Below are 27,674 nucleotides of genomic sequence, written 5' to 3'. Positions count from 1 at the left end.
ATTTCTCCTTTTATGGCTATTAATATTAGCCTTACATATTGAGGTGCTCCTATGTTGGATGCATATATATTTACAATTGTTATAATTTCTTCTTGGATTGACCCCTTGATCATTATGTAGTGTCCTTCTTTGTCCCTTGTAGTGGACTTTATTATAAAATCTATTTTGTTTGATGTGAGTATTGCTACTCCAGCTTTCTTTTGATTTCCATTTGCATGGCATACCTTTTTCCATCCTCTCACTTTCAGGCTGTATGTGTCCCTAGATCTGAAGTGGGTCTCTTATAGACAGCATATATACGGGTCTTGTTTTTGTGTCCATTCGGCCAGTCTTTTGGTTGGAGCATTTACATTTAAGGTAATTATCAATATGTATGTTCTTATTGCCATTCTGTTAATTGTTTAGGATTTGTTTCTGAAGTTCTTTTTTCTTCCCTTTCTCTTTTGTTCTTGTTCTTCAGGCATCCCAGCACTGGAGTCTGTAGGCTGTTGGGTGGGGACATGTCTCAGTGCCAAAAGAGAGTTGTGTTTGGATTGATTTTTCTGTTTTGTGTGTGTATCTATTGTAGGTTTTTCATTTGCAGTTACCATGATGTTTTAATATAGCAGTCTATATATATACAAGATTTTTTAAGTTGCTGGTTTCTTACTTTCAAATGCCTTTCCAATATCCTGCATTTGTGCTCTCCTCTTCTCACAGTTGCTGGTTTTGTGATCATATTTGTGTGTGTATATTTTCCTACCTTTACTATATGTTTGCCTTTACTGGTGTGCTTTCCCATTTGTAATGTTCTTGTTTCTAGTTGTGGCCTTTTCTTTTCTGCCTAGAGAAGTTCCTTTAGCATTTGTTGTAAAGCTGGTTTGGTGGTTCTGAATTCTGTTAGCTTCTGCTTGTCTGTAAAGCTTTTGATTTCTCCACTGAATCTGAATGAGAGCCTTGCTGGGTAGAGTATTCTTGGTTATAGGTTTTCCCCTTTCATCACTTTAAATATATCATGCCACCACTTTCTGGACTGCAGAGTTTCTGCTGAAAACTCAGCTGATAACCACGTGGGGCATTCCTTTGTATGTTATTTGTTGCTTTTCCCTTTTGCTTTTAATATTTTCTCTGTCTTTATTTTTTGTCAGCTTGATTAATATGTGTCTTGGGGTGTTCCTCCTTGTTTTTATCCTGTATGGGACTATCTGTGCTTCCTGGACTTGAGTATTTCCTTTCCCATGTTAGGGAATTTTTTGGCTATTATGTCTGCAAATATTTTCTCAGGGCCTTTCTCTCCTCTCCTTCTGGGATGCGTATAATGTGAATGTTGGTGCATTTAATGTTATCCCCGAGGTCTTTGAGACTGTGCTCATTTCTTTTCATTCTTTTTTCTTTATTCTGTTCCATGGCCGTGATTTCCACCAATCTGTCTTCCAGTTCACTTATCCTTTCTTCTGCCTCATTTATTCTGCTACTGATTCCGTCTAGTATATTATTTCAGTTATTGTATTGTTTATCTCTGTTCTTTAAATTTTCTATCCCTTTGTTAAACATTTCTTATATCTTCTTGGTCTGCGCCTCCATTCTTTTTCTGAGATCTTGGATCATCTTTTACTCTGAATTATTTTTCAGGCAGATTGCCTATCTTCACTTATTTGTTCTTCTGGGGTTTTATCCTATTCTTTCACCTGGAACATATTTCTCTGCCATCTCATATTTCTCTGCCGTCTAACTTTCTGTGTTTGTGGTCTCCATTTCTCAGGCTGCATGTTTGTAGTTTCTCTTGCTTCTGGTTTCTCTTGCCCCCTGGTGTGTGAGGTTGGTCCAGGGGCTTGTGCAGGCTTCCTGATGGGAGGGACTAGTCCCTGCCCACTGGTGGGTGGAGCTGGGTCTTGTCCCTCTGGTGGGCAGGGCCTTGTCAAGGAATGGCTTGCACTCCAGACAACTTTATGCGCCCTGTCTGCTGATGGGTGTGGCTGTGTTCCCACCCTGTTGGTTGTTTGATCTGAGGCATCCCAGCACTGGAGTCTGTAGGCTGTTGGGTGGGGACATGTCTCAGTGCCAAAATGGTGACCTCCTGGAGAGCTCACACCAATGAATATTCCCTGGGGCCTCCACCACAAGTGTCCTTGCTCCCAGAGTGAGCTACAGCCGACCCCCACATCCCCAGGACACCCTCCAGGACCCACAGGTAGGTCCAGCTCAGGCTCTTATGGAGTCACTGCTTTGCCATGGATCCCAGTGCACAGAAGACCTTGTGTTTGCCCTCCCAAAGTGTAGTCTCTGTTTACCCCAGTCCTGTGCAGCTCCTGTACTCATGCCCCACTGGCCTTCAAAGCTAAATGCACTGGGGGCTCCTCCTTCTGATGCCAGACCTCCAGGCTGGGAAGCCTGATGCGGGGCTCAGAACTCTCACTCCTATGGGAGAACCTTTGTGATATAATTATTTTTCAGTTTGTGGGTAATCCAGACAGCAGGTATGGGATTTGACTATATTACAAAAGTGCCCCTCCTACCATCTTATTGTGGCTTCTTTGTCTTTGGAATATAGAATATCTTTTTTGGTAGGTTCCGGTCTATTTTGTTGATGGTTGTTTAGCAGTTAATTGCAATTTTGGTGTTTTCGTGAGAAGAGCTGAGCTCAAGTCCTTCTACTCCACCATCTTGTCCTCAACCTCCCCCAGACTGTGGGTGCTGTGCCATGCCATGCCAGGGGCATAACAGCCCGTGGCTTCCCCGAGTCCAGGCTGGTGAGTTGGAGTCATTGCTCTGGCCTAGCTGCTTTTTCTGGCCTCACTGATTCAGGGCTGGGGCCACAACCCTAGGCCAGAGGTGGCACCCTCAAAGCATGGTGGGACGGTCAACCACCAGGTCAGGAAGCACGTGGGTCCATTCTGGTAATAATTTAATTAAATATTAACGTTAAAAATAAACTTTATTAAAGTATTAATGTATATGAAATAAAGTTTCCTAATTATAAGTATGTAATATGAGTTTTGACAAATATACATGACAATATAAGTTATGTAACCACCAACAGACTAATTTTATTAAAACTATTCATCACCTTAAAAGGTTCTCTCGTGCCCTTTGCATTCAATTATTACCTCTCACTCCTTGGCCCCACAAAACCACTGATTTGCTTTGTGTCACCATAGTTTTTACATTTACTACAATTTTATATAAATAGAAACATAAATAATTTTGTTTGTTTTCTTTCACTTAGCATAATGCTTTTGTGATTCATCCTTATTTTCATTGCTGCATAATATCCCATTATGTGGATATACAAAAATGTGTTGTGTCCATTAACGGTGGAAATTTGGGTTGTTTCCAGTTTGGGGCTGTTATGAATAAATCTGCTATTAACATTCAGGTAAAAGTCCTTGTGTAACATTTATTTGTATTTTCTTGAGTAGATAAGAGGAGAATTACTGAGTCATATGGTAAGTATATGTTTATGAGACAGGATAAACTATTTTATAAAGAGGTTATATCATTTTGCTATCCCACCAGCAATGTATGAGGGTTTTGGTTTTTCCACATTCTTGTCAACACTTCCTATTGTCGATCTTTTCAATTAGATACCAGTGATGGGTTCACTGGTATCTAGTAGTGATTTTAATTTACATATTCCTAGTAACTAATGATGTTCAGCATCTTTCAAGTGCTTATTTCACATTTGTGCATCTTGTTTGGTGAAATGTCTGTTCAAAACTTTTACCTACTTTTTAAATCAAGTTGTCTTATTATTACTGGGAGTTCTGTAAATATTTTGAATAAGATATTGTATTTTCCAAATATCTTCTCTCAGTCTGTGGCTAATCTTTTCATTTTGTTAATGGTATCTTTTGTAGAGCAAAATGATTTAATTTTGATGTCATGCAGGTTATCAATTTTTTATTTTATGGTTTGTGCTTTTCATGCCCTTTTAAACTGTTGTCTAACCCAAGATTACTATGATTTTCTTCTGATCCATTTTAAGTTAATTTTTGCGTCTTATGAAAAGTGAAAGTTAAGGCTCCATTTTTAATTTATGGGTATCTAATTGTTTTATCATTTTTGAAAATATTATCTTTCCTCTGAGTTGCCATGGCACTTTCGCCAAATATTGTCATTTATGTGTGTGTTTGTGGATATTGTTCCATTACACTAATATTTATATTTTTTTCAATACTTTTTCAATATCAGCCTATTGTGATTCCTGTAGCTTTAGAGTATGTCTTGAAATTTTATAGTGTAGCTCCTTAAACTTTTTTATTTTTCAAAACCGTTTGGGCTATTCTAGATCACTGCATTTTCATACATAGTTTAGAATCATGTTTCAATTTCTTAAACAAAAAAAGTCTGCTGGGATTTTGTTTGGAATTGCTTTCACTTTGTGGATCAATTTGGGGAAAATGAACAATATTGAGTTTTCTGACCATTGATCAAGGTACATCTCTTTATTTAGGTCTTCTTTCATTTCCCTCAGCATGGTTTATAATTTTCAGTATACATATTTTCTACATGTGTTAAATTTATACCTATTTTATAATTTGATGCTATTAAGAGTATTGGATGGAGAATTCTATAAATTTCAGTTTAGTCAAGGATGTCAATAGTGTTGTTCAGAACTTCTATATTCTAATTATTTTTTGCCTAATAATTCTATCGATTATTGAAAGAAGAATGTTTGCATCCTCAGCCTTAATTGTAGATTTGTCTGTTTTTCCTTCTAACTCTCAGTATTTCTCCATGTATTTTGAAGGTCTGTTACCAGATGAATCCACATAAAAGGTTGCTATATCTTCTTGATGAATTGACTTCATAATCATTCTCCCTATTTATCTCTCAAAATTTTTCTTGTTCTGAAATATACTTTGTCTATATTAATGATCCATTAATATAGCCACTTCAGCCTTCATTTAATTAGTGTTTTCATGGTATACATTTTTCATTCTTTTAATTTATTTTTAAACTGTATTTGTCATAGGCAACATATATTGGATCTGAATTTTTTTTTCCACTCAGGCAATCTCTGCCCTTAATTGGAGTGTTTAGACAATTTATTGACTTTAATGTGATTATCCCTATTGTTGCCTTGAATGAAAAGATTTTTCTATTTTCTATTTGTCCCATTTGTTCTCGCATTTGTTTCTTTTTTATGGTACCTTTTAATGATTCTATTTTATGTCCTATTGTCCTAAGTATTTGTTTTAAATTTTAATTAAAAAACTTTTTTTTATTTTACATTTTGCTCTTTGGTTTGTTATGTATATTATATATATATCTTTAACTTCAAATAAATAAACAGCATTATACCACTTCACATATAAGAATCCTTTAACAGTATACTTCTATCTCTCTTCCTGTTCTCTCTCTCTTCCTGTTCTTAGTACTACTGTTGCCATATATTTTATTTCTATCATGTTATAAATCCCACAATACATTGTTATTTGCATTTTAAGTGATCAATGATTTTTTGAAGAAATGAGTCTTTAATATTAATCCACATATTTAACCACTTATGGTGTTCTTCATTACTTAGTGTAGATCCATATTTTAATCTGGAATCATTTTTCTTCTGCCTAAAGGACTTCCTTTATTATTTCTTTTTAATATTTCAGCTATTTTATTTAAAGATAAGTTATCAATACTGACAGGCCAAAAAATTCTAGAATAAGATAATGCTATGGAGAATAGGGTAGCTATTTTATATACAAGGGATTAGAAGGCATATTGTGTTCCTACAGTACAGTTGCTCTAGTTTTTATATACAATGTTTAAAGGTTACTTTCCATTTATAGTTATTACAAAATATTGGCTGCATTCCCCATGTTGTACAATACATCCTGGAGCCTATCTTACACCCAATAGTTTATACTTCCTACTCCCAGACCCCTCCCCTTCTCTCCCCACTGGTAACCACTAGTTTGTTCTCTTTATCTGTTGAGTCTGCTTCTTTTTTGTTATATTCACTAGTTTGTTGTATTTTTTTTCGATTCCACATATAAGTGATAACATGCAGTATTTGTCTTTCTCTGTCTGACTTATTTCACTTAGCATAATGCCATCTGAGTCCACTCATGCTGCTGCAAATGGCAACATTTCATTCCCTTTTTTGCTCTATTTTATATTGGAAATGCTTTTTAAAATTTTAATGTTTATTTTCTTATTAGTCATCCTTTTTTTTAAGAACATTAAAATGTGAAAAGTGTATATTTAGGAGTTGAGCAAATAGTACATATGTATGTGTATGTGTGTATATATATATATATATTTTTTATTCAAACAGAAAGTCACAAAAATTATAAACATCCTCATCAGTTCACTCAGTCCCGTGTAATTAATTTTTTTTATCTTGATCTTTTGTTAGCACTTTTATGAGTTCATCAGCTTTCCATTAGAGTTCTGAAAATGCTTATTCATTCAGTTCAGCGGTATAGTCAGTTACCAGAAACCTGTACTTGTCAGTCTTTTCCATGAATTCCTTGAAGATGAAACTATTTTATAGGAACATACTTTCAAAAGCATCAGAATACACCCAGAACTGTCTGTAAATGACAAAAGACTTAAAAATGACCAAGGTTAAAGATTTGATGAAAGTTCATAATAATGCAATTGACAAGGAAATTTAGTTATTTCTGAGATATACATTTTAAAGTAATAACTAGAATTATGACCTATAACATTATACCAGAACATATAAGATTTTTAGAAATTTCATGTAATGTCTGAAACATTTATATTAACATATTTCCATACAAATAACCCAAAGAAAGTTTAGTATTGGTTGTTTTGTTTGTTTGTTTGTTTATATTGCAGGTTCTTATTAGTCAACCATTTTATACACATCAGCGTATACATGTCAATCCCAATCTCCCAATTCAGCACACCACCACCACCACCCCCCGCCACTTTCCCCCCCTTAGTGTCTATATGTTTTGTTCTCTACATCTGTGTCTCAATTTCTGCTCTGCAAACCAGTTCATCTGTACCATTTTCTAGGTTCCACATATTTGCGCTAATATACGATGTTTGTTTTTCTCTTTCTGACTTACTTCACTCTGTATAACAGTCTCTAGATGCATCCACGTCTCTACAAATGACCCAATTTTGTTCCTTTTTATGGCTGAGTATATTCCATTGTATATATGTACCACATCTTCTTTATCCATTCGTCTGTCCGTGGGTATTTAGGTTGCTTCCATGATCTGGCTATTGTAAATAGTGCTGCAGTGAACATTGGGATGCATGTGTCTTTTTGAATTATGGTTTTCTCTGGGTATATATATGCCCAGTAGTGGGATTGCTGGGTAATATGGTAATTCTATTTTTAGTTCTCTAAGGAACCCCCATACTGTTCTCCATAGTGGCTGTATCAATTTACATTCCCACCAACAGTGCAAGAGGGTTCATTTTTCTCCACACCCTCTCCAGCATTTGTTGTTTGTAGATTTTCTGATGATGCCCATTCTAACTGGTGTGAGGTGATACCTCATTGTAGTTTTGATTTGATTCTCTAATGATTAATGATGTTGAGCAGCTTTTCATGTGCTTCTTGGCCATCTGTATGTCTTCTTTGGAGAAATGTCTATTTAGGTATTCTGCCCATTTTTGGATTGGGTTTTTTGTTTTTTTAATATTGAGCTGCATGAGCTGTTTATATATTTTGCAGATTAAGCCCTTGTCAGTTTCTTCGTTTGCAAATATTTTCTCCCATTCTGAGGGTTGTCTTTTCGTCTTATTTATGGTTTCCTTTGCTGTGCAAAAGCTTTTAAGTTTCATTAGGTCCCATTTGTTTATTTTTGTTTTTATTTCCATTACTCTAGGAGGTGGATCAAAAAATATCTTGGGTTTATTTTTGTAGGTCTGTTTCTTCTCTTGTGTTTCCCACTTAGAGAAGTTCCTTTAGCATTTGTTGTAGAGCTGGTTTGGTGGTGCTGAATTCTCTTAGCTTTTGCTTGTCTGTAAAATTTTTGATTTCTCCATCGAATCTGAATGAGATCCTTGCTGGGTAGAGTAATCTTGGTTGTACGTTCTTCCCTTTCATCACTTTAAGTATATCATGCCACTCCCTTCTGGCTTGTAGAGTTTCTGCAGAGAAATCTGCTGTTCACCTTATGGGAGTTCCCTTGTATGTTATTTGTCATTTTTCCCTTGCTGCTTTCAGTAATTTTTCTTTGTGTAATTTTTGCCAATTTGATTACTATGTGTCTCGGCATGTTTCTCCTTGGGTTTGTCCTGTATGGGACTCTCTGCACTTGCTGGATTTGGGTGGCAATTTCCTTTCCCATGTTAGGGAAGTTTTCGACTATAATCTCCTCAAATATTTTCTCGGGTCCTTTCTCTCTCTCTTCTTCTCTGAGACCCCTATAATGCGAATGTTGTTGCGTTTGATGCTGTCCCAGAGGTCTCTTAGGCTGTCTTCATTTCTTTTCATTCTTTTTTCTTTATTCTTTTCTACAGCTGTGAATTCCACCGTTCTGTCTTCCAGGTCACTTATCCGTTCTTCTGCCTCCATTATTCTGCTATTGATTCCTTCTAGTGTATTTTTCATTTCAGCTATTGTATTGTTCATCTGTTTCTTCTTTAATTCTTCTAGGTCTTTATTAAACATTTCTTGCATCTTCTGGATCTTTGCCTCTGTTCTTTTTACGAGGTCCTGGATCATCTTTGCTATCATTTTTCTGAATTCTTTTTCTGCAAGGTTGCCTATCTCCACTTCATTTAGTTTTTCTGGGGTTTTTTCTTGTTCCTTCATCTGGTACATAGCCGTCTGCCTTTTCATGTTATCTTTCTGTGAATGTGGTTTTTATTCCACAGGCTGCAGGATTGTAGTTCTTCTTCTGCTGTCTGCCCTCTGGTGGATGAGGCTATCTAAGAGGCTTGTAGAAGTTTCTTGATGGGAGGGACTGGTGGTGGGTAGAGCTGACTGTTGCTCTGGTGGGCAGAGCTCAGTAAAACTTTAATCCACTTGTCTGCTGATGGGTGGGGCTGGGTTCCTTCCCTGTTGCTTGTTTGGCCTGAGGTGACCCAACACTGGAGCCTACCGCGGCTGTTTGGTGGGGTTAATGGCAGTCTCTGGGAGGTCTCACGCCAAGGAGTACTTCCCAGAACTTCTGCCAGTGTCCTTGTCCCCTGGTGAGCCACAGCTGCCCCCCTCCTCTGCAGGAGACCCTCCAACACTAGCAGGTAGGTCTGGTTCAGTCTCCTATGGGGTCACTGCTCCTTCCTCTGGGTCCCGATGTGCATACTACTTTGTGTGTGCCCTCCAAGAGTGGAGTCTCTGTTTCCCCCAGTCCTGCCATCAAATCCCACTAGCCTTCAAAGTCTGATTCTCTAGGAATTCCTCCTCCCATTGCCAGACCCCCAGGTTGGGAAGCCTGACGTGGGGCTCAGAACCTTCACTCCAGTGGGTGGACTTCTGTGGTATAAGTATTCTCCAGTTTGTGAGTCACCCACCCAGCAGTTATGGGGTTTGATTTTATTGTGATAGCACCCCTCCTATCATCTCATTGCAGCTTGTCCTTTGTCTTTGCATGTGGGGTATCTTTTTTGGTGAGTTCCAGTGTCCTTCTGTCGATGATTGTTCAGCAGTTAGTTGTGATTCCAGTGTTCTCGAAAGAGGGAGTGAGAGCATGTCCTTCTACTCTGCCATTTTGAACCAATCTCTTCCTTTATTATTTCTTATAGTACATGTCTCCTAGTGATGAATTCCCTCAGATTTTTATTCATGAGTAAAAATCTGTATTTCACCATTTGAAAGATATGTGCTGAGTATAGAATTTTATTTTGACCCATTATAATCATTTGTTGCTGTCAAGATGTCATGTCATTTTGGACTGTGTAGTTTCCAATGAGTAGATTTCATCATTCTTATCTTTGCCTCTGTGTAGGAAATATATCGTTTCTCTCTGGCTGCTTTTAACATTTTTTTCTTCATCACTAGTTTTCAACAGTGTGATGATGTATTTTTCTTTGTTTATTCTGCTTAGGATCCTTTGAGTTTCTTGGATCTTTAGGTTTACTGTTACCAAGTTTGGCTATCATTTTGCTATTTTGGCTTCATTGCTGTAAATATGTGTTCTGCTGATCTTCCTTTCTGAGGCTCCAATTACATTTATTCTAGACTGCTCAATTTTGTCCCAGGGGTCAGTGATGCTTTGGGGTTTTCTTCTCTCTCATGTTTCTTTTTGGAAATTTTCTATTGCTTTTTATTCAAGTTCACTATTCTTCTCTGCTATGATGTCTAATATTCAGATGAAAATATATCTGAAATGATTAAATTACCTCTCAAAATTTGAGTCTTTTTAATATCTTCTAATTCTCACTTTATCACATTCATGTTTTCCTCAGCCTTCTTGAATATCTGGAATATATTTTCCAAAGCATTTTTAATATCCTTTTCTGCTAATTTTATCATCTCTTTTATTTCTAGGTATGTTTCTGGTGATTTACTTTTTCCTCTGGTTATCCATCTTTTTCTTGATACCTACTACTTTTCATATAGTTAACATTGTGAATTTTACATTTATGGTGATATTTTGTTGGATTCTTTTCAATAGATAGTTATCTGGAAGGAAGTTATGTTACTTAGAATCAGTTTTTAAGCTTTTTTAGGGTGGGTCTAGAAAAGCCTTTAGTTTATGGCTAATTTGTTCCCACTATTGAAGTGACACCCCTATATCTGTTTTCCCATGTAGTTGGAGATCTCAGCAGTTTGGCTGGTAGTGACATGAAATATTCTCAGCCTTGTATGAGCTTTGTGAATTGTTCTGCTTTATCCTTTTGGTGGTTTGTTCCCAAGCCTGGGGTAGTTTATTCACATGGATGCACAGATCAGTACCCAGACAAAATTTCAAGAGAACCGTTCTATAAATCTCTGGTGTATTCTATCTATGCAGCTCTCTTCTCTCTAGTATTTTGCCTCATAAATTCTGTTTTTGCCACATTAGACTCTGATTTCTGTCTCCTTGGTTTGGTGAGACTTCTGATCTCTCCTTGAGTTTCGGTTTCCTGGGAAATCTCTCCATTCAGTAAGCTAGAACACTTAGTTTAAACTAAAGTTTACTTCGATTGTTATCCTTCTCTCATCTTATTCTATGTTGCCTGTTGACCAATATGTGAAGACTGCCGTTTAATATATTTTGTTCAGCTTCCTAGTTAAGGTAGGAGATTAAATCCAGTATCCATGTTGACTTTTCAACAATTGCCTAACCTCCCCAATCCTAAGGTATAACTTTCCAGGATTCTTACTTACTTACTTACTTGTTTATTTATGGCTGCGTTGAGTCTTTGTTGCTGCATGCAGGCTTTCTCAGTTGCATCAAGTGGGGGCTACTTTTCATTGTGGTGCACAGGCTTCTCATTGCGGTGGAGTTTGTTGCAGAGCACGGGCTTTAGGCACATGGGCTTCAGTAGTTGTGGCTCACCGGCTTAGTTGCTCCCCAGCACATGGGGTCTTCCCGGACCAGGGATCGAACCCGTGTCCCCTACATTGGCATGTGGATTCTTAAGCACCGCACCACCAGGGAAGTCCCCAGTATTCTTATTTTTAATTCAAAAAGAAAAATATTTTTGTTGGTGTCATACATTCTAGTTGCCTTTTTTTCTCTTCTCAGTACTGCATTTGGGAACTCTCTCATACCTGTAAGCAGAAGTAATTAACTACTTTTTAACATTAAAAGTTTAGAGATATTAATTTGCTACAATATATAGTATGTATAATATTGCACTTATAATAATATTAAGATCAGTTCTACTTTTGTGTGGAAATATTTCAAACTACTTTAATAACATTTCTGACTTGATGCTAATAAAAGCTCTGTGAACTAGATAAATCTAGCGTTATAATTCTCATTACAAAGTAAAGAAGCTAAGGCCTCACAAGATTCATTAATTTTTCTCAATCGCATAACCTATAAATGATGAGATAGGATCTTCTGACTTTTATAACAATGTTTTTTCCAATTTTCCAGAGTCTGTCTTCCTGGAAGATGTAGAACTTTATGTAAAATAGCAAAACATCTAGTATAGTATGGTAGCAAAACTTTTCACTTTTCGTGAGGAAGGCAATATGGTGGAATAGAAATAACTAGATTTAGAGTAAGCGGATGATTTGTCAGTCATATTCAATCTAAGTAATAAAACAACGTGGAATTACATAAAATGAGCAAAACAACTTTTATACAACTATTTTATATTTACTTTAGGAAACAAAAAGCAGATATACAATTGTTCAGCTAGAGGCCATGTTGTAAATGGAGCAAAAAGAGAGTTTAGTGTATGCCAATTGTTAAGGTGACCAAAATGCCTGCTTAGGAGATCCATTTTAATTTTTCAGGAGATTTAGTTAAGTAATTAATCAAATGGCCTTTGTATTTTAGTAAATGGGACAAAATAAAGAACAAAAGATTGAGAAATTTTTAAATTTTTGTGAATGAGTTAGATCTCTGTTCATATCTACTATGGTGTCAAAATCTTTGATATATGTAGTTAATCTTTATGTAAAATCTTGTGTTAAGTATACACTCTGTTTAAGAAGAGAATTAATTTCGAACCTAATAATTATTATTTTTGAAAAAAGTCACCTAATTGCATACCTAAGCAGCTGTAACTATTTAACTATGACATTTCTTGATCTGTTCCCCCCTTCATAGCAAAAAGATTTTATATGATTCATCTGTAAAAACATAAAATCAAGTTAAAGAGCAAGTTGAGTAATCACTACTTACATGATAAAATATATGAGAAAATATGATTGCGGGTCATTCCTATTTTTTGCAGTGGTCATGGCTATTATATAAGGTTAACGTATCCTATGTAAAGGCACCATATCCTTCCTGACTTACCCAACCCTAAAGCATTACTTTCCAATAATCTTATTTATTTTTAAATTCAGAGATAAAAATAATAATGGTTGGTGTAATACATTCTAGTTGCATTTTTTTTTTTCTCTCAGAGTTGCATTTGGGAACTGCAATGGGTTGGCTGTGGTGGATTTTATACAGAAGACAGTACTGTTAAGCATGGGGACCATTGACCTATATAGATCAAGTGACCTGTACCAACGACAACCACGGTCTCCTCGAAAAAACAAGCAGTTCATTGCAGGTAGGAGATAAGATCATTATGAACTTGATTAGTTCACCTGTTTTCTTACCTTTAGATTTCTTGTCTTTCTTCTGTGATGCTATTCAAATGCACAGCAATATAAAGTCAACATACTTTACAATACCACGTAAGTAAAATTGGTCAGAAACATAGTAAGAATCTTTGAAAGGGTAAAGGAGGTGTTTAAACTTCAATTTGTTGTTAACGTTAGGAAGGATCTCAAGTTTCTTAAGTTGAATTCCTAAAAAATAACAAAAGATAAGAAGGTATTAAATATAAAAATGCTAAAATCAGGCTATCTAGTTGAAAAAGCTGCTTGCAATGGTTGTGTTAACTGGGATAGTTTTCTTCTAATATATGATAGCTTTAAAAATATAACTTAAGGTCATTCACTAGTTTTAATATTTTAAAGTAACTCCATTTTTTGGCTGTCACCTTTCCTTGTTGGATGGTGACTTTCTTGGAGGTATTTTCACAAATGCAGTAAACATTATTAACATCTTAAAATGCTATGAAAGATGATATTTTTCTTGACAAATTAGAAAAACATACAAAGTTAGTAAAATACAAGCCAAAATACTTTCTACGCATAACGCCAAACCTTGATATGCCAAATTATCCAAAGTTGTACTAAAATTTCAGTACATATCCAAATAGCTGGCTTTGCAAACATTGCCAACATTTTGTATATTTTCTGTCCACTGACATAGTTTAGTTGGTAAAATATTGGCTGAGCTAAAAGGTTTGCAGGTGGAAATGCATCTATAGTATTATGTGTTATTTTATACAGTTTTTAAAATTTTCTACTGTTTTTTAAAATAATCAGTTGAATATTGACACTTTTACTAAATATACCCACGTAAAGACTATTTTAAAGTAAAAAGAGTACATTATGGTAGGTGTTATTTTCTAAATAGCAAATGTGCCAAATTTAACATCTGAATGTGGTAATAAATGAAGTTTCCTTTTGAACTAATGAAAAATTACTTGATATACTGAAATTCTCCTTCTTTGTTAATCTTTCTTTTGTAAACCTATACCCTTTCCAAATTGCTAATTTAGACCCTTTTCAGGAGCACAAAAGTTCTCCTTCAGAACCTGGAGTTTCTTTGTTTTTTGTTAGGGATCTCAACTTTTAGCAATATTTTATGAGTGCTAGCAATGTAAAATTAGACAGGTTCTGCTTCTACCACTACTGGCTTTTGAAAGAAAGGCAGAGTAAGAGAAATTGTGCATGAATATACCATGAGATCCCCTCACGATTGAGAAAGAGAAAGTTGACTTTTGAAAGTTCATGGACTCTTGATTGATAGAAAGATGTTAGGGGATAGTAGGCACTGTTTGCATGCTGAAACACTAATTCAATCAGAAAAGCTGTGGATCCTAAGACAACATCTAAATTACTTGCTGGATATACACAGTGGGATGACAAAGTATATATTTTGACAGAGGTAATACAATTATTATTTAATTTAAACTTACTGAGCCTCAAAAATTATTAGAGCTCAGAATTTTAATGACTTTAAAATTAGGAAAAACTGTGATGAAGTTGTAAACTCTGCTTGTATTTAGTATATATAATGAGTACTCTGTTATTAAAAAAAAAGACTAAAATCCCTAAGCTTTCTTGTTAATACTGAAGATTAAAGACAACCATTTTTATATTTATGAGGTAACATACATACTACTTATAAGCTAAATAAGTTTACTATGTAAAAAGCATAAAGAGAAATATGCCATTTATTTTTATAAGATATTTGATTAAATAAAATTACTACAGCATTCTCATCATTCATCTATCACCTCACTTTCTAATTGATTTAATTTTTTAATATCTCCTTTCTAATTTGATTACCTAAACTTGCTGCAATTTCTTCATCTTGGCTGTTCTATATTCTGGTATGATATCACTTCCTTTCACTTTAGACTATTTTTCTCTCTTTCTTCTGCCTGCTGCTGATGCTGGTGTTCTGGCATGTTCCAAAGACAACTTTTGCATGCGTGGCCTGTCTAACTTTTATCCTGATTTAACGAAACGGATCCGTACTTCCTACCAGAGTAAGTTCAATAAAGGTTAGGCAAATAGCTTTTTTTTAAGTCATAATGCTTGAGTTAAATCCATATATCTGTGCTTAGTAATGTGTTTTTAAAAACACATTCAGCATGCATGCAAATTTTTGTTTTGTTACGGAAATGCAACCTGATAAATTTAATAAAAATTATATAAATATTTCAAATAGTTATATACCCATTTACCCATATTCATTGTTTCAGTGTTTATTTCAAACCATGTGTACCATGTGCTATTAGTCCAAGAGCCATTGTCTTTTGTTTTGAGGAGGAAGAGCCATGGTGTCCTTGTAAATAATAAACCTGATATTCTAGCATCAATAATAATTGAATGCTTATTTTGGAAACCTTATGCCTTTGGCCATTTTATAAAATTATTTTAACCAGGGCCACAATACTTGCTTTTTCTAATGTAATTAGATTTCTTGGAGGTAGCATTTCTGATGCTTTTCATTAAAATAGAATATACAAACACACATTTCTATAGTGAATTTAGGAAACAAACATTGTGAAACTGGGGAATTAAGGTCACAAATAAAAGTCACTAATATTAACATTTACCATGGTAGCAAATGCAAATCTGAAGATGGTGTGTCAGATATTCTATTAAATGGTGCAGAAAGAGTGGGGAGTGAGAGTATGATTGGAGGTGCAGATGATACTAGTGATATTATGGGTGAATATTTATTGACATGAGAAGATGTATATAATATGTTAATCAATATGTTTAAAAAGAACTTAATACATATAAGACAATCTCATATTTGTATAAAATATATATATGGATACATACATGTTTGTTGCTTGTATCCTAAATTTCTTTAGACCTCACCTCACCAGCTTGTACATACTTAATGGAATTATATCACTTATAAAAACCTAAAATTTTGTGTTCCATTAGCTAAAAGAAGTCAATACCTGTGAAAGCCTTAAAGTTTTTCTGGGGTGCAGAGGGTGACTTATTTTTGCTCGGAACTATTCTTTAGTTTTCTACTCTGAGCACCCCCTTTTTCAGTGCTTCCCACTGCCTCTACTCCTGGTGCCTTGTGATAGAACACATATCTGTGTTGGCTTCTGCTGTTACTAAAACAGAAACTTATTAGGTATTATAACATTTCTTGACACCTGAAAATTATATGAAATTTTAGTTTCCATAATTAAAATTTCCATAAAAGTTGTATTGGAACACAGCCAAACTCATTCATTTACATATTGTTTCTGGCTGCTTCCAAACTACAATGGCAGAATTGAGTAGTTGCAACAGAAACCATATGGCCCCTAGAGAATGGACTTGAGGATACGGGGAAGGGAAAGGGTAAGCTGGGACAAAGTGAGAGAGTGGCATGGACATATATACACTACCAAACGTAAAATAGATAGCTAGTGGGAAGCAACTACATAGCACAGGGAGATCAGCTCGATGCTTTATGACCACCTAGAGGGGTGGGATAGGGAGGGTGAGAGGGAGGGAGATGCAAGAGGGAAGAGATATGGGGACATATGTATATGTATAACTGATTCATTTTGTTATAAAGCAGAAACTGACACACGATTGTAAAGCAATTATACTCTAATAAAGATGTTAAGGGCTTCCCTGGTGGCACAATGGTTGAGAGTCTGCCTGCCGATGCAGGGGACACGGGTTCGTGCCCTGGTCCGGGAAGATCCCACATGCCGCAGAGCGGCTGGGTCCGTGAGCCATGGCCGCTGAGCCTGCGTGTCCGGAGCCTGTGCTCCGCAACGGGAGAGGCCACAACAGTGAGAGGCCCGTGTACAGCAAAAAAAAAAAAGAAAAGATGTTAAAAAAAAAATTGCCCACCCGAAAAAAAAAAAAGAAACCATATGGCCCATGAGACCTAAATATTTACTGTCTTGCCCCTCACATAAATTTGCTGACCTCTCCCCTATACTATTCTTCGTTACCCATCCCCTACCACCTAAATGGTTTCAGCCACAACCTTTCCTGAAAATAGTTTCCAGGTGGTTTAACACACATACTCAGACTTCAGAATCCTAGTTTAGCCTTCTCAAGGTAGAATTCCCCTACTGTGTGTGTGTGTGTGTGTGAGAATGCATCCATCTGTACAGATAGAAAAAGTTTCTGGAACATGAGACTGTAGATTTTATAAATTTCTTTTAATGTATTTTATGGTATTTCTATAATAAAGACATAATGCTTTTATAATAAAAAGAAGTTGGATTCTGAGGATAAGAAGCAGGCTCTTAGTTAATCTGAATTCTACAATATCAACCATGATATTAAAGTTAATTACTTCAATAATCTTATGTTGCCTTCAGAATAAAAAAGCCAAGATTTTAAACCTTCATTCAGGGTACTCTAAAATATAATTCTTATCTGCATCTTCAAATGAATTTTCTACTACTGCTATAAAAACACTCCTCTTAAGCCAGTGTATGTATCTTACTACACTTATAATTTATTTATAAGTGAAACTTTCCTTAGATTTCACTCCCTATAGTAAACCTTTCCTGCTGCCATTAGAGCCCTTTGCACCAATTCCTTAATTTAAATGTCCATAGTGCCTACGGTGTACAGGCTTCTACACAGTAGTGTCTGAACCATTTAATTGGTACTTAGATTTATTTGTATTTTTATGCATATGCTCTACCTTTATAAATGCATGATAAAAACCTGAAAACCATATCTAAAATTGTTATTATCCTCTACACCCAGCACAAGTATGAGCTCAGCAAGTCAATGATGATGGTAGTGAGATAGAGCATGACAGGAGACTCTTTGCTCACAAGAATAGCCAGCAGAATTTTCAGATTTGATAAATGAGAGTAGACATGGCTTCTGGGTTCACTGGAATTTTGCAAAAGAAATCATAGTTTCTTCTAAACAAAGAATTAAAGTGTCAAGACAGAAGTAAAATCAAGTCCTCAGAAGGCCATAAAAGATGTTCTATGTCTTCCATGGGACTATGATTTGTGGATGCAAAGAAATGCTTTGGAAAGAGCAAGAGACATAGGGTGAGAAGGTTTATATCAAGTTCTGCCTTTTCTTTTTATTGACTACTCATTACATTTATAATCTTAAGCAAGTCATTTAACTGCTCTGAGTTTCTTTTTTCTCATATATAAAGTAAAAATCATAATCCCTACTTTCCCCTTAGAGACTTTTGGAACTTTTCAAGATTAGTGTTTATAATTGCACTTCTATAAATATTAGATATTATTATTATAATAGAAGATGAAACCACGTCACACGTTAAATAACCTTTCCAGAATACAACAAATCTATGGAAGAATTTAGGGCTAACATCCAGTCAGCTGCCTCATCACCTAGTGCTCTTTCTACTTGTTATAATGACAAATTCTGCTAGTTAATGCTTTGTGGTTAAAGGTTTTTGTTTGTTGGTAATATCTATAATTTGACTACATAGTAGAAGTGCACATTTGAGAAAAGTTCACAATGTACATAAACAAAAGGACATGCTTGCTTGACAACTTAAAAGGTAGTTGAGAAAGAACATTATTAGAACAACCTTACCAGTGTTGAAGAGGTATTTACTTAAAAAAAAAAAATTGATAATATACCATTTGCACCAAAGGAGGTTTGGAAGGTATGCTTAAGGTAGAACATTGTCAGAAAAGGTGCTTATGCATCAATTTCTAGTTATGCATTGGGAAATCCTTTGGAAAGTTTCAGTCCTATCTACAGACATTTTCTTTCTTTCACTGCATAGTTTGTTCAGAATGTGGGGAGTCATAACAGATCCTGGAAATACAAATCAGTAACATAAAGAAAAATTGAATGAAAAGGGGAAGATAAGAGAAAACTAGCAAAGAGAGGCAAATAAACATTTTCAAAAATGAATGGAGCGGGCTTCCCTGGTGGCACAGTGGTTAAGAATCTGCCTGCCAATGCAGGGGATACAGGTTCGAGCCCTGGTCCGGGAAGATCCCACATGCCATGGAGCAACTAAATCCGTGAGCCACAACTACTGAGCCCACATGCCACAACTGAAGCCCACGAGCCTAGAGCCCATGCTCCACAACGAGAAGCCACCGTGATGAGAAGCCTGTGCACCGCAACGAAGAGTAGCCCCCACTTGCTGCAACTAGAGAAAGCCCACGCGCAGCAACAAAGACCCAACGCAGCCAAAAATAAATAAATAAAATAAATTTATTTTTTTAAAAATGGAGAAAGTCAAGAATGGAGGAGGAGTAAAACAAATAAGAGGAATGCCTCAAGGAACAAAAACTAGCAAAAATTATGGTAAACAATGAATGGGAAAAGTCCATTTATTTAAAAAATATTTATTAAGCATCCTCTGTATAAAACATTTTTTAGGCAGTAGATATATAATGATGAATGAAATAATTATAGTCTCTTCCCTCAATTTATAAGAGAAAACATATAAAGAAATTCATAGATATACAATTACAGTTGAAAAAAGAAAGCAATCCTATGAAAGAGAAAAATTAGACGTGGAAAAGTTGGACCTATTTTTGAGAGTGTTGTTAGGGAAGGGCCTATCTGAGGAGGAAACATTTAAGTGAATCCTTACAAGATAAGAAGGAATCAGACAAAGCTTTGAACTTACACTTCTGACCAAGGTAGAGTAACAGGGACAAGATTTAACATCCTGCCTCAAACAAACAGAAACAGCCATAATAAATGAAGCTGTGGTTTTTAAGACATGGGACATCATACAATGAAGAAGAGTAATTTCTGACAGATAAGAAACAATTGAACCCTATAACCATACCTCTTTATTGCCCTGAGAGAGTTTCTAGACCGCAGCAAAGGGAGAAGGGGAAACCCAAGAGGAAACCAGTCAACTCCCTATGCTGAGAAGATGGAGATGAGAAACTGGGGACACCAAAGCAGCTACAGATCCTAAAGAGAGGATTCCAGATATCTACAGTTTCCTCCTCCAACAGATCAACACATACCTATGATGTAGCTACACAGGGACAGGTAAAGAACCATCTGAAAGGATTAAAGGAAATGGTATCCAACACTCAAAGGGAATAGTGCCTATTTTTTCCCACCAGGCAGACTAAAAAAAATATATATATATATATATATATATATATATATATATATATATGAAATTCACATCTGCTTCTAATTAACATTGTACTGGGGATTCTAGCCAGTGTAGTCAGGCAAGAAAAAGAAAAGTTATCCAGACTGGAAAAGAAGTTAAATCATCCTTTTTCATAGACAACATGATCATCTATGAAGAAAATCTAATGAAGTCTACAAAAGAGCTACTAGAACTAGTAAGTGAGTTTAACAAAGTACAGGATATAAGGTCAGTATACAAAAATCAATTTTATTTCTGTCAACCTGCAACACTTAGCCATAAGTTAAACAACAGATGTGAAAGACCCATGCGTTGAAAACCGGAAAACATTTCTGAGAGAAGTTAAAGAAGACCTTAAAAAATGAAAAATTACATGTCTCAATATTATTAAGATATCAGTTCTCTCCCAATTGATCTGTAGTTCAATACAATCCCAATAAATATCCAGCAGACTTTTTAATAGAAATTGACAAACTGATTTCTAAAGTCCATATAGAAATGCAAAGGATTTATAGTAGTCAAAACAGCTTTGAAAAGAACAATCTTGGAGAACCAACACTACCTAATTTCAAGACTTTTTAAAAAATTAGTATGTTATTGAGTCAGGTTGGTATTGGTCCAAAGACAGATATGTTAATGGAACTCAACAGACTCCAGAAATACATCTACACATATATGGACAACCGATTTTTTTACAAAGATGAAAAGGTAATTAAGCAGAGAAAGAATAATCTTTTCTACAAATGATATTTAAACAGTTGAATATCCTCTTGTAAAAAAAATAACTTTGATCCATACTTTGTACTATATTTTTAACAGTTAACTTACAGTGGATCATAAGCTTTAATATAAAACCTAAAACCATAAATCTAGGAAGAAAGAAGAAAAATTTTGTTACCTTAGGTTAGGCAAAAGTGTTTTAGGTAATATACCAATGACATACTCCATAAAAGAACAAATGTATGGATAAATTGGATTTTTTCAAAAGTAAAAATTTCTGCTCTTTATAAGACACTGTTTTGAGAGTGAAAAGTTAAGCCATGGACTAGGAGAAAATATTTGCAAAGCATATATCTGATAAAGGACTTGTATCTAGAATAACATTTTTTAATTTCTCAGAACTCAATAATAAGCAAACAACCCAATAAAAATATAGGCCAAAAATTTGAATAAATAATTCACAAATGAAAATATAGTGATAAAAATAAGAATATGAAAAGATACTCAAAAACATTCATTATTAAGAAAATCAAATTAAAACTACAATGAGATATAATAATACATCTATTATCATGACTATAATTTAAAAGACTGATCATACCAAGTACTGGCAAGAATGTAGAAAAAATAGAATCTCTTACACGCTACTGGTGGGAATGTACAATGGTATAACCATTTGTCAGGTTCTAAAGATTTAAACATACACTTATAATATGACCTAGCCACTTTAATCTAGTTATTTACCCTAGATAAATGAAAGCATATATCCATACAAAGACATTCATAGCAGCCAAAAATTCAAATATCTTTAGTAATCAAAAACTAAAACAACTAAAATCTCCGTCAAAAACTAAATGAATAAACAAATCTCGTATGTTTGTTCATTGGTCTACTACGCAGTAATAAAAATGTATGCACTATTGATATGTGCTATACCATGGATGAATCTCAAAATAATGAATCTGACATTGAATTAGAGAAACCAGACAAAAAGGGCAGATACTGTATGATTCCATTTATATAAAATTCTAGGAACTGAAAACTAATGCAGAGTGACAGAAAGCAGACCAGTGGTTGCCTGGGGATGGGGAAGGGGCTGATATGGAGAGGGCTGGAAGGGAGGGTTACAAAAGGACACAAAGAAACTCTTGGATACATTTATTATCTTGATTGTAGAGATGGTTTCACAGGGGTATACATATGTCAAGATTTATCAAATTAAATACTTTATAAATATGTCAGTTGAACCTCAAAGAGTTATTTTTTAAAAGAGAACTAGGCACATAAAGGGCAGGGAGCAGTGTATTCCAGGCAGAATGAACAGCTTATAAGAAGGTTCTAAGGTGGTTCTAAGGTGGTCAAGGACTTTAACTATCTTCTAGAAATAGAAGGTCAAGGAGGCTTGGGGTGTAGTGATTGAGAGGGAAAGTGGGTTAAGATTTTGATGTCTAGATGAGCAGGGACAAGATCATACAAACTTCTAAAGCAATTATAAGAAATTCTGTTTTGAGCAAGAAAATGATATGCTTTGATTTATATCTTAAAAATGTTATCCACACTGCTGAATGAAGAAAATATTGTGGGGCCAAAAAGAATGAAAGCCAGTATACCAGTTGGGAGGCCAATATTATACTCCAGGCAGGAAAAGGTAGCTTTGGCCAGGGTGATAGCACTGTTGTTGGAGAAAAAAGATAGGTGCAAGAATCACTTACAGAGCTACTAATTATAATTCAATTTGGGAGATCAGAAAGTGGAATCAAAGATTATTTCCAAATTTGGGCTTGAGCCAATGACTGTCATGATATTATTTACAAAGATGAAGAAACTAGGGTTGAGGCACAGTATGTTGGTAGGGAATAGAGTTCGGTTTTAGACATGTTAAATTTTGGTGTGTATTGTTTATCCAAGTGAAGACGATAAGTGGATAGGTAAACAAATCTGAATATCAGGGCTGTAATTTAGTATGTAATGTTATGGGAATGAAGTTATGTAGGCATGGAGGGAGCAGAAGAAGGGAAGAGGGGACTTGTGGATAAAGAAACAGGAATTTCAACATTTAATTTCCAAAGGAAGAAGAATAGCTGGCAGAGAGGACTTGCCAGAGAGAAGAGAAGAAATGAGACTATTGCAGAAGCCAAATTAAAGGGGAGTGTTTCAAGAAGTGGTCAACCACATCAAATGCTACAGATAGAATAAGTAGGGTAAGCTTAGAAAAGGGTCTAGTGCGTGCTGTGCTGTGAAGGTTATTAGTGACTCTCTAAAAAGTAGTTTTGAAAAATATTGGGATAGAAGCTACAATTATATTAGACTAAGGAGTGGCAAGTGAGGAAACAGCACAACTAAATAACTCTTTTGAGATGTTTGGTTATGAAGGGGTGCCAAAAAATAGGTCAGTACCTGCATTGGAATAAAGTGTTAAAAGAAGGATTTTTTTCATTTTAGATAAAGAGCATATTTTAAAGTTGATGTGAATATTGAATGATCCATAGAGAAAGAGAGATTGGTGGTAGGGGACAGAGGGAATAATAACTAAAGAAGCAAAATCCTTCAGAAAGTTACAGGAGAGGAAATCAGAGCATATGTACAAAGATTAGTATTTAATAGGAAGTTTTCTCTATTGTAATAGAGAGGTACATAAAAGAAAAGGAGAAAGCTACAGAATCAGAGGGATAAGTTACAAAATGTATGATTTGGTTGAGAAATGAAACAAGTGATTTTCACATCTCTGCTTTTCAGTTCTGTATTTTAATAGGTTTCTTTTTGAAATCAGTTTGACAGTGTTTTCTTACTCCAAACTTTGTACTGAAAAGCACACTGATAAAAATATAAGGTTCCATCTTTGAATTCTAAAAAAATGAACAAAGAAATTAAAAATAGGGGAGATATTACTTAGTAATTTATGTGAGTTTTCTAGAGTTTAGTTTAATAGTAATTTCAGTGTGACTCGAACAAATAAAACAGCTAATATAACTTAGGGCAGTGGTTCTCAACCCGGCATGATTTTGTCCCCCAGAGGATATTTGGCAATGTCTGGAAACATTTTTTGTTGTCACAATTGCGGGGAGGAGTACTCTACTGGCATCTAGTGGGTAGAAGCCATAGATGCTGATAAACATCCTGCAATATATCACCCCACAACAAAAAAATTATTTGGCTAAAATGTCAATCAAATTTGAAAGCATTGAGACCAGAGAAGTTTATATGGTAAATGGTAATTTGGTAAGAACATTCCCAAAGTGTAGACTATTTATATATGTGAAGACATTTGTACACTGGGTATTAGTCTCCTAAAGAATATTGGTATTTTATTTAACATTCACAAGTTGCTACTTCAAATAAGATATTGATTAAATTATCCATTAAGACATATTATAGGTATATATTCTTAGAAATCTTTAAATAAATGTTGATATAATTCATTGTACCCAAGGGGGTTTTGTCTTCTGATATTCAATTATTTATTTACCATAAAATATCTCTATCTGATCTTAACCGGGATTTACTATTTTCTAATGAATCACCATACAAATCTTCCAAATTTAGTTGTCCATTTGCTTTACTTATCCATATATCAAACATAACTTTCTCCACATAATCTTTGGGAAATCTCACCATTGAGTGTTCAATATATTATGAGGAAAAACACAATTATTTGGCATTACCCTGAGCACTTCAATGAATACCTACTAGTGTCAGTAATGGATTAACCAGTTTACCTGGTTTCCATTCCTTTGTTCCACATGCCTTCAATACAGCTTTAACAGTATTTCCAAGAGATTAGACATAAATGGAGGGGCTTTCCATTTCCAGATAGGATGTTGAAAGATATAAAAATTCTTCATCCCCGTGGTAACAATGATGACACAACAATAATAAAATCCTGTGATAATAACAATGATAAAATTAAAATTATACTTTTCTACGAGGCTTCTGAAGAGTGGATTCAAAGAAGCCTTGATTAACTGAATTCCAGAGAGATAAGAGCCATTCATAGATAAGCAGAACCCCCAGCTGCTTTTATACCTGGGGCAAGTGACTGAGCTGGACACAGGTCAGGAAAGGAATGGGCCTTCTATAGATGGACAGACTGCAAAGAATAGGAACAACTATAGGTTTAATGACTATCTGGACTGAACTGTTGAATGGGAATCTGAAATAGCTCTAAACACAAAATTATTCAGTTTGGCAATTCTCTGCCAACTAACCCCACCAACTCTCAGAATTTTTCTGAGAAAGTGGCAGCAAATGAGAAAGCACAGAGAATTTATGCACTCTCAAAGTGGGTTTTTATAGAATTTGACCCAAGCTGAATTAAACTATCTGAAACTGCATCTTAACCCTCTTTCTGCACAAATACTGGGAAAATTAGGAATCAGCCCCTTGAGGAAGGGTTAGGGAAGTTTGAGTGTTGGATTGAGGAGCAAAGAGATTTTGAAGGGAAACCTAATCTAATTAAAGCTGCAGACCAGCCCTAGTTCAATTCAGTACTGTGTAGAATCTGATTGATTAGCACTTCACTTGAGTTGTCTAAGGACAAAAATTGGTAAGGCTATAAAAAACTTAAGCAACTCTCTTAACCAAATTGACCCGACATAAATAGACACCTACACCACACTAATGAAAATGTGCATTTTTTTCATTAGATGTGGAATATTCACAAATATAGACTGAGTCATGAAACAATAAAGAATTAAAATCAAGCAGAGTAAGTTCTCTGATCATAAAAGAAATTAAATTAGAAATCAGTAACAAATATGTCTTAAAATCCCCAAATATTTGAAAATTAAGAATAGCTCATGACTTAAAAAAGAAATCACAAGGGAATTTTAAAAATATTTTTATCTTAGTGAAAGTATAAACACAAAATATCAAAATTTGTGATATTGAGATGTTACTAAAGTAGTGCCTAATGGAAAATTTACAACATTAGAAGCTTAAATTAGAAAAAAGATCTCAGATCAGTAATCTAATAGCTCTACCAATATCAGACAAAATACATTTTAAATCAAAAAATTTCACTAAAGAGGGACAATTTAAAATGATTAAATGGTCAATATATCAAAAAGATATAACAATTATAAATATATGCACCTGACAGCAGAGCTACAAAGTACATGAAGCAATATCTGACAGAAACAAAGGGATAGACAATTCAACAATTATTGGTAATTTTAATACTCCACTTTTAAATATAATACGAGAACTAGGCAGAAGGCCAAAGAGGAAATAGAAGACTTGAAAAATGCCATGTATAAGACCTGTACACTCAAATCTACAGAAAGAAAATGTTTAAACATTATTGAAATGGAGGAGATACCATCTTTATGGGTTGGAAGACTCAATATTTTTAAGATATTTATTCTACCAAATTATCTATAGATTTATCACAACTCAATAATAATCTAACATATCTTTTTATAGAAATTGACAAACTGATTTTAAAATGTATGTAGAAATGCAAAGAATCTAGAATAACTAAAACACTTTTGCAAAAGAACAAAGTTGGAAGATTTCACTTCCTGATTACAAGATGTAATATAAACCTGCATTAATTAGATAGTGTGGTAGTCAAAAAAAAAAAAGACAAATAGGCCAATGATTACAGAATAGAGAATCCAGAACTTGACCCACACATACATGGTCAATTTATTTTTGACTAAGGCACTAACACAAATCAATGAGGAGGGAAAATCTTTTTAATAAATAATCGTGAACAACTGGGCAAATAGGGGGAAAATGGACCTTAATCCCTACCTCACACCATAATCAAAATTAACTTGAGATTAATTATAGCCCTGAAAATGAAAGCTAAAAATTAAAAAAGTTTCTTGAGAAAACAAAGAGTGATATTTTCATTACCATGGGGTAGGCAATGATTACTTATATAGGAACCAAAAAAAAAAAATTCTAAAGAAAAGAAAAAAATCAATAAATTGCCCTTAAGGCAAATTAATCTTTTGCTCATCAAAAGACATCTTATTGTCACCAAGAAAATGGAAAGTTAAGTCACAAATGGAAGAAAATATTCACAATACCTACTTCCGACAAAAGACTCTTAAGCAAAATATATAAAGAATTCTATTGAAGATTTGGCACTACTCAGTTCTGTAACCTTAAATAGTTTAAGCTCTCCGAACTTACAGTTTCTTATTTATAAAATGTAAGGGTTGGGATAGAGTGTGACAATGGACATTTTCTAAAATTCTATGATTTTTTTGAACCTACAGCAAGTTTATTGGTACAAATTATATAAAGGAGGTGGTGGAAAGGAATATGAATAAAGATGGTTTGGGTAATTGACAATGGCTCTTAAGTACCCCTGGGTATGGGATTTACATTAAAGTAAAAACTCTGAATACTTATTTACAAAGAAAAAATATGAAACTCTCCAATAAGGGTAGGAAAACCCTAAGGATATTTTGTGAATGACACAGGAAAGCAGACTGGCAGATAGTGGGAATTACAAAATGTTTATTAATCTATTGTGCCTATCCTTATATTTTTCAGGAAAGTGACAATAGAATATAAGAAATATTAGAAATGAGGAAAATATAGTGCTTATTATAAGAAGGAATTTGATACCATTGAACAAATCATTTAGTATTTACTATACAATACTGCATTTTTATAAATAGGTATAATATTTAAAATTTGTTATATCTCCTTGAAGGTCTTTTAAAAAGCCAATAACCGTTTCTCTTGGAAGTGGAAGATTTGATTAGATCTTTTTAAAAACCCCTTCTACTT

At 34.7% G+C, this 27,674-nt stretch overlaps 1 protein-coding gene across 4 annotated transcripts in view; it reads left to right on the top strand.

Moving 5' to 3' along the window:
* STXBP5L (syntaxin binding protein 5L) overlaps window positions 1-27,674 on the top strand; it is a gene marked incomplete at both ends in the record, with an annotated part of 357,252 nt that overhangs the window by 252,987 nt on the left and 76,591 nt on the right. For 2 of the 4 annotated variants that reach the window (XM_082655375.1, XM_082655373.1), the window contains 2 exons: window positions 12,926-13,077; window positions 15,064-15,135. In XM_082655375.1, coding sequence (XP_082511501.1) covers window positions 12,926-13,077; window positions 15,064-15,135 — 224 coding nt within the window. The remainder of the gene's footprint in view (window positions 1-12,925; window positions 13,078-15,063; window positions 15,136-27,674) is intronic. The other 2 variants (XM_082655376.1, XM_082655374.1) reach the window with 1 other exon arrangement.

The sequence above is a fragment of the Grampus griseus genome (genome assembly GCF_964374135.1).
Source record: "Grampus griseus genome assembly, chromosome: 5".
Lineage (NCBI taxonomy): Eukaryota > Metazoa > Chordata > Mammalia > Artiodactyla > Delphinidae > Grampus > Grampus griseus.
This window is presented reverse-complemented; position numbering and strand designations above follow the sequence as displayed.